Here is a 7,954-nt window from a genome sequence, read left to right on the forward strand (position 1 = left end):
GTTTCTGTAATAATTTTTAGATTGAAATATAAAGGACTACCCTTGTAAACCCAGGGAAAGAGTCTGATTCGCATGCCAAGCTTTTCCCACCCCCCCTTGTAGGGGTTATCCAAATGGTGTCGGCTTGCATTGATAAACTACACATTTACTCTGGGTTCCCTCTTCATAAACATCTTCATATTTCCCACAGCTGCTCAGATCACTGTACAAGCTGGCTTCCCATGCCAGGTCCTAAACATGTTCCCACGCTGGATGCAAAACTGGTTTAACCAGAACCTTGGAGGAACGGCGCCTGGAGTCTCATTGGCCAAGAAAGCATCTCCCTCAGTGTCTCAGAGACACGCTCTCTGGTTTTACCAGAAGGGTGGAATCCAGGGAAAGTGCTTGTGCATGCCAAGAACTTCTACCCAGACTTGCAAAGATCAATCGCAAGGAGACTCCAGCTAAAACCTTTCCCTGGGGGGTTTGTGTTAAGCTACTTCTTGACATTTTGAGGGAAAATTAAATTTAATTCAAGGTCTAATATGCATGCTGAATGATAATCATAAGGCAAACTAGCTGCTTTTTGAGTAGCTTTGAAAAGTTCGTTTCTGTCAAATGAGTTAATCTCTCGACAGAGAAGCCAATAAATGTCACAACCCTTTCCTTTGTGTCACCATTAAAAAAGGGGACTGTGGCACTGTCATTATGTTATATACCCTGTACACCTTAACTTAAAAAAATCAATCCATTGCCACTTCCTGAATTTGAAATTAAAAGGACCTTTCATACACATAGTCAAAACCACAGTCTTTGCAACAACTCTAAATGGACGAAAGTTTCATTTTTGTCTAAAAGGACAGACTTTTCTCTTTCTCAGTAACAGTGTTCCCTTTTGAGTCATAGTAACTTGCTCTACAGTGCCACCCTGTGGTGAGGAGGATGAGGACGGTATGGTTACTGACAGCTGACAGAAAAAAAAAAAAAAAAAAACTTACTTCACACAATATCACGGATGGTTTAGTTATTAAAGATGAGGGAATAAAACTAAGAAGAAAAAGTTTGATTTAGCTCAGTAAAGTGCAAGGATGAATCGGGGAGAAGTTTGCTGTGACCAAAATCCCTCAAAGCCCAAACATGTCGAACATCCTTCTTTAACCTAGAAACGCCAATGCACCGGTGTAGGCACTTGATAGATAAGTTCACTTCAAACAGCCACAATGTTGGTATCGCCACAAAAACGCGGGGGCTTCCGTACATACTCTAACTAAACACACTCTTATGAAATACCCTCCTTCTAAAATGCTAATGGTGTGCTATCTACATTGCATCAGGACCACCAGGAGCTGCACTCTGGGACAGACTCAGGGGCTACTGACTGAGCAATTGAGCCAATTCCTGTACGTGGGGCCGCAGCTGATGCTCAAACACAGATCTTCACAGGAGTTTTGACAGTTAGGCTGAGGTTGAGGGAAGTCAGAGTGGCCTGGTGAGAGAAGTGGTCACCTGGCCCACTGAGGCCCGGTCAGCTGGTTAACTGAAAGGCGCGCTGTCTCTCTGAACGCGGGCTCCTTCACTCCACCACGTGTCCAATGCTTTACACGCTTCCGTATTTCTGCAATCGATTTCTCAACGTCTCTGCCCTGCTGACCCAACCCTGTCCTGTTCCCGCGGGGGAAGAGGAAGTGAAATATCTGACCAATATGGCTGAAGGTGGGCTGGGCCGGGGCTGTGAGCCAAAAGGGGCGTGTCCGCTCTCTGCTGAAGGAAACGCACGCTTTCACACCTTTCAGTAGCTCGAGGGACGGATGGACAGACGTACAGGAAGCAGACAGACGTGGGGGCCCTGACCTGTCTGCCATGTAATTTGGACTGATAATGAAACATTGAAAAAGAAAGTGAGATAGAGAAAGAGGCGGTGCAGAGGCTGCAGAATCCCTGGGGCTCCTGTCTGTGTCAGAGCCGTTTGGGCTGGAGCAAGCCTTCTACAGCTACGCACAAGCGTGTTCTGAAGAGCAAGCAGCGTGCAAGTTTGAGTGCGTATGTGTGTGTGTGTGTGTGTGAGTGAGTATGTGTGTGTGTGAGTGTGTATGTGTGTGTGTGAGTGTGTGTAAGTGTGTGTGTGAGTGTGTGTAAGTGTGTATGTGTGTGTGTGTGTGTGTGTGTGTGTGTATGTGTGAGTGTGTGTGTGAGTGTGTGTGTGTGAGTGTGTGTGAGTGTGTATGTGTGTGTGTGAGTGTGTGTAAGTGTGTATGTGTGTGTGTGTGTGTGTATGTATGTGTGAGTGTGTGAGTGTTCCTATTTGAGTGCCTTAGCCACAGAGGCGTATGCGATGTGAATCTCAGAGTCGTTGGGGCAGGTGGAAGAGAACTCCTCTCGCGCGTACGCTGCGTCCAGATACCTCCACAGGGAGGTGAGTGAGCGAGGGATGGAGAAACCACGGTACTTCAGACACACCACCTGAGAGAGAGAGGGGGAGAGAGGGGGAGAGAGAGACAGAGGGAGAGAGGGTGAGAGAGAGAGAGAGAGAGGCGGAGAGAGAGAGAGAGAGGGGGGGGGGGAGAGAGAGAGAGAGGGGGAGAGAGAGAGAGAGAGAGAGAGAGAGAGAGAGAGGGGGGGAGAGAGAGAGAGAAAGAAAAGGAGAGGAAGAGAGACAAGGGGAGAGAGGCAAAGAGAGAGAGAGGGAGAGGGGTGAGAGAGAGATTAGTACAGAATAAACACTCTGAATTCAGTTCAAATGAAGGCCAACGGAGAGAGGGTCAAAAAGTGAGGATGAGAGAGAGTGAGAGAAAGAAGGAGAGAACGAGAGAAAGAAAAGGAGAGAAAGAGAGGGAGAGGACGAGAGGGAGAGGACGAGAGGGAGAGGACGAGAGGGAGAGGACGAGAGGGAGAGAACGAGAGGGAGAGGTCAGCACCTTGACGATGTGCAGTTTGGGCAGCAGGTTGCAGTCTGCCAGTGTGAGTTCTTGTCCGTCCAGGAAGGCGCGGGACGATGTGGTCACGTCCTCAGCGCTGTTCTCGTCGATTTCGTCAGGGAGGGGAGTGCTGAGATAGTCATCCAGCTTCTTCAGAGCCTTCAGCAGGCCCTTCTCCAGATCTGCCGGACAGGGATGGGTTAAAACAGCAGGCAAAGCCACAGACCACGCATACGCGTGCTCATAACACATACATACACGCACACATACATGCATACATAAACACACTCACAACACACACATACACACACACAATGCACACATACATATGCACGTCCATACACACATACCCACAACGCACACATCCACACACACCTGCACAAATACATACATTGTACAAAACATTTTACATTCATTTGCGCATATAAAATTGTGGCTGTGTTTCAGATTCTGCAGGTAGGGTCACAGTGTGGTTTGAGCTCGGGTGTTTGCGCAGTACAAGTGGCCCCGTTCGGGGGTGCTGGTGCGGCAGCCAGCCTAGTGGAGTGTGACGCTGTGTGACAGCCAGGCACATGGCCCACAGAGAGCCAAGACAGCCTCTGCAACACAATTACATCTATAAATAAATAATGGCGGGGGAGCCGGGGAATTCAGCAAAAACAGCCAGGCAACCCCCCTTCTCAGACCCCCTTCCTTCCTGCCGTCCCTCCCAACCCCCCCCCCCCCCCCTCCCTTACTGTCGTTCAGCTGCGGGTTTGAGTTCTTGATGTAGGCAGAGAACTTGGAGAAGACGTCCATGCCGGCGGTGTTGGACTCGGGGTTTCGGACGGCCAGGCGGGGATACCTGGCGAGGTGTTAAAATGTTTGAGTTAAAATGATTCCTTCACTTTGGAATGCTCACCGTACTCACTGCACTGACACACGAGGAGGGAGAGAGAGAGAGAGAGAGAGAGAGAGAGAGGGAGAGGGAGGGAGAGAGAGAGAGAGAGAGAGAGAGAGAGAGAGAGAGAGAGAGAGAGGGAGAGGGAGGGAGAGGGAGGGAGAGAGAGAGAGAGAAAGAGAGAGAGAGAGAGAGAGGGAGGGAGAGAGAGAGAGAGAGAGAGAGAGGGTGGGAAGGATACACACACATACATAGAGGGAGAGACAGAGAGAGGAAGGGAGAAAGAGATGAGGGGAGGGAGGGAGAGAGAGAGAGAGAGAGAGAGAGAGAGACAAGGGGAGAGAGAGAAAGGGACAGGGAGAGAGAGAGAGAGAAAGAAAAGGAGAGGAAGAGAGACAAGGGGAGAGAGGCAAAGAGAGAGAGAGGGGGCAGGGCAGGGCATGGGGGCAGAGCTGGTTGTAAGGGGGTGGGTGGTTACTTGGGGGGGGAGAGGTTCTCCTCCAGGAACTCCTCGATCTTGTTGGTGTCGGTCTTCACCTCTGTCCCGTATAGCAGGAAGGGGGGCTGAGCTCCGGGAGCCAGGTCCTTCAGGATGTCGGGCTTTCTGCCAGGAGAGAGAGGGGGAGAGTGGCTACATGTACACGTACACACACACACGCACGCGCACACGCATACACACACACACACACACACACACACGCTCATACACGCGCACACACACGCATACACACACACACACACACACACACACACACAATCTTACATGCACATACATGCTCATAAAGAGGCCCATACAGAGGCACAAAGCGTGTGACAAAGGGTGTGTGCATGTGTGAGAGAGACGGAGTGTCAGGCACACCTCTTCATGTCCACGGTGGTGACGTTGAAAGTGACACCCTTCAGCCACAGCACCATGAAGAGACGCTGTGAGAAGGGACAGTTCCCTATACTCTGCCCATCGCTCCCCGCCTGAAACACAAGGGACATCACCCACCGTTATCACCCTGACAACACAACATCCACCAGCTGCCACTGTTACCCAGGAAACACAACATCCACCAGCTGCCACTGTTACCCAGGAAACACAACACCCACCAATTTCCATTATGACATTGTGGGCCGTGGTAGGAGCATCCCAGCATCTCTTCACACAGCGCTGGATAACCAACCAATCCTACCTCCACCACGTACCACAACAGCAACCACTGAACATCATAGACCAACAGTGTGGACTCGCCAAGATGATGATTACAATGATGCAAATGCCACAATCATAAACTACCATGAAGGCACTGAGATGGAGCCCCGGTCTGACAGCCAGACATCAGCGGAGTGAGTTATATTTACCTTCACATTTACATGTATTCATTCGGCAGGTGACTGTATCCACAGCATGCATTCAACGGAGTTAGGACGGTAGCTGTGTGGGCACTGAATCATTAGTGCCATCAATGAAATATATTGCTACTGCGATAAGCACTGTCAAAATAGGAAAAAGCACCATCATAAGGCCCATTTTAGCTGCCATTTTCCAGCCACCAAGCCTGCACCACCACTTGCTTACACTTCCACAGTGTGTTCACCTCTGAGCACAGACAGCACCTTAGATATTTCACAAAAATCCCTGGACATAGATTTTGCCGTCTCTTAACCACAGTGCCTTCATCAATCCTTACTTTGTTTGGCCTCTGTTTATTTCACCCCTCAGTCCCTACAATAACACAGTGGAAAGCATTTTCCCTTTTTCAACAAAAATCGCTTGTCCACTCATTCTGACTAACAATTAAAACAATGAATGGGTTATATCAGAACCTTTAATCTAGGATTTGCCTGAAGTTGCATTTGCCGTTGCAGCGATCGCCATGCATTGTATGGCGACTACGTTACACGTTTTATTTGCTAAACGGTCGACTGTATCAAGGCAACTTGCACATGTTCCATTTCCCACACCATCCATTTCTACAGCAGAGTATTTACTGGGGCAATGCCTTACTAACAGCACCCTTTGGGTTACAACAGTCACAATCCATGGGTTAATATCCCAGCTCCACACTGCTACTCCAGATGAGAAAACCGTGCCACTCTCCTCTACCTTTTCACAGCCCAATGAGGTCACACACACACACACACACACACACACACACACACACACACACACACACAGCCATAACGATTAGGCATTACCGTTTACTCCCGCTCTTAAATCTGAACTGTTTTTGCTGAAATACTGTCTATATATACGGATTTTATTTCCCGGATGGAAAGCATGTAATTTATGAAAAGAGCATGACAAATAACGTTTATTATCATTAAAATGAATTAATATTAATAGTGCGATTATTTAATTATTTAAAGATGTTCTAAAAACCTATAGTAAACTAGCGGGAAGCCTGTTTGTTAAAGAGACAGACTCAAAAGTTTACTTGCACTAAAATGCCCACCAACGCCATCATGCCAGTCTGCTACTGAAACGGACACGCGGGCCGCATCCCTCGCAGGCCATGTGTCTGAAATGCTGTGTAACGTTGATACCATACACCAGGAAGTGAAAATGCATCTTTCAACTGTCAATTAAATATATTTTTCAACTAGCGCCAGCATGTGTGTCTCTCTGACATCTCCCGGCTTTTTTCCCGCAACTCGCCGCCAGCAGGTTGTTTGAACTGCAAAGCGAAGGACAGGAAATAGAAAAAAAAACTTTCGAAATTCACAACGACATCTTTCACGCCGAAAGCAAAAAAAGAGGAAATGTACTTTTCCGTACAGAACCATCATTATGAGAACTAGTTTTGGTCCACGAGGGAAAAACGTTTGTGTTGATTTTGGATTTATGTCTTTTTTTTACAATTTAACGACAACGCCCTGCCCTTACAAGACTACTATAAATAGCCTCCCTTATTACCCACACATCTTTCAGCAGAAAAAAAAACTTGCAGCGTTTAGAAATATGTGTTTCTTGCCAGCTCTAACGTATTATTATTTGCAGACAGGCGAAATGGTGACCGTGCGTATGAATACTCAATCATCATATTTCTGACAATCATCTGCTAAACTGAACGGTCATAATTCAAAGATAATTCAAACATTTCGGCCTTCAAAAGCATGGCGCGACGGCTTCGACTGCTTGCGGAGTGCGTATTCGACTGATAAGTTATCGTAATATATTTTGTTGTCAATAAACCAATGCCAAATCAGTGATTAATGTTAGTCGGCTGATACACGCTAACTTCTTAAAGCTTTTAGTTCTCCGAATGCATTTACAGATTACGCATTACTGACGAACAATTCAGGCGAGGAGTGAAGTCATTCATTAGATATGGCCACGGTATCATGAGTACTGAAACGATAAGTACTTACCTTCACAAAAAGTTCAACTTGAGGTCGACCCTCGTCACTCATGTTCTCTTCAATGCTGTCATTGTTTAGGGAAAAAATGTTTAAAGGCAGAATTTACAAAGAGGCTGCAGACAACGTATATGCAGAATGGATTCACCGCGTTTGCAAAATAACGCCTTTTAATACATTTGTGTTTTTATCGTCGAGGTATAATAAAATCCGATGGCTCACCTTGCAGACGTGTAGTTACAGAAGTTCTCTTCCGCTGCGCAGCCAACACAAAAGGTCTCGGAAATAAACTTATTTTTGGTCGCTAGCCAAGCCCTCGGATAAGAACTATTAAAGATGATTTATAACAATTACAGGCTTTTATTACGATAACACCAGTCGATTTTCTGTTCAACAAACGAGTTCGTGTTTCTTTCGTGTGCAGAAATGAAACTTGTAGCATACGCCTATCTTAATTCCCCACCCTCTCTTTCAGAGTCCCCATTTCCTGGAGGTGGACGTCTACGAGGTGCAGGCACTTTCTGCCCTTAGCAACTGATCCTGGATCAGAGTCAAATTTTACACCAAAACGGCTGAAGTTAGGTTTTGGGGGCAGGAAATCTGATCTCAGATCCGTTGCCAAGAGCAGATGGTAAACTTAGCAGTACTTTGCGGAGCTTGTGAACGTGTAGGCAACAAGCGATCTAAGCGAAATGATAATTTCATAAAACCATCAGTAAAGACAGAGAGAGGGGGGATGGCTACCGGGAAAGAGGACGAGAGGAACGGATAACTAGGCACGTTATGAAAAGAGGACGGGAGGGTATTCAATTGCCCGAATAATTGTGCTCCATTG

At 47.2% G+C, this 7,954-nt stretch overlaps 1 protein-coding gene across 1 annotated transcript; it reads right to left on the reverse strand.

The window, feature by feature from the left end:
* Window positions 1-2,218: 2,218 nt before the first annotated feature.
* clic1 (chloride intracellular channel 1) lies at window positions 2,219-7,570 on the reverse strand. Its single transcript, XM_036515617.1, has 7 exons — window positions 7,342-7,570; window positions 7,132-7,186; window positions 4,634-4,743; window positions 4,253-4,378; window positions 3,632-3,738; window positions 2,895-3,076; window positions 2,219-2,439 (listed from the first exon to the last, which is right to left on the reverse strand). Exons 2-7 carry the CDS (start codon window positions 7,171-7,173, stop codon window positions 2,278-2,280), a joined length of 729 nt encoding a protein of 242 aa, XP_036371510.1. The 5' UTR covers window positions 7,174-7,186; window positions 7,342-7,570; the 3' UTR covers window positions 2,219-2,277.
* Window positions 7,571-7,954: the final 384 nt, after the last annotated feature.

The sequence above is a fragment of the Megalops cyprinoides genome, chromosome 21, assembly GCF_013368585.1.
Source record: "Megalops cyprinoides isolate fMegCyp1 chromosome 21, fMegCyp1.pri, whole genome shotgun sequence".
NCBI lineage: Eukaryota > Metazoa > Chordata > Actinopteri > Elopiformes > Megalopidae > Megalops > Megalops cyprinoides.

Coding starts and splice junctions, on each gene's coding strand:
- clic1 (XM_036515617.1), bottom strand. CDS start 7,173: ATGAGTGACGAGGGTCGACCTCAAGTTGAACTTTTTGTGAAG. Junction 4,744..7,131: donor AAGTTGAACTTTTTGTGAAG/GTAAGTACTTAT, acceptor CTTGTGTTTCAG/GCGGGGAGCGATGGGCAGAG. Junction 3,739..4,252: donor GAGAACCTCTCCCCCCCCAA/GTAACCACCCAC, acceptor ACACCTCGCCAG/GTATCCCCGCCTGGCCGTCC.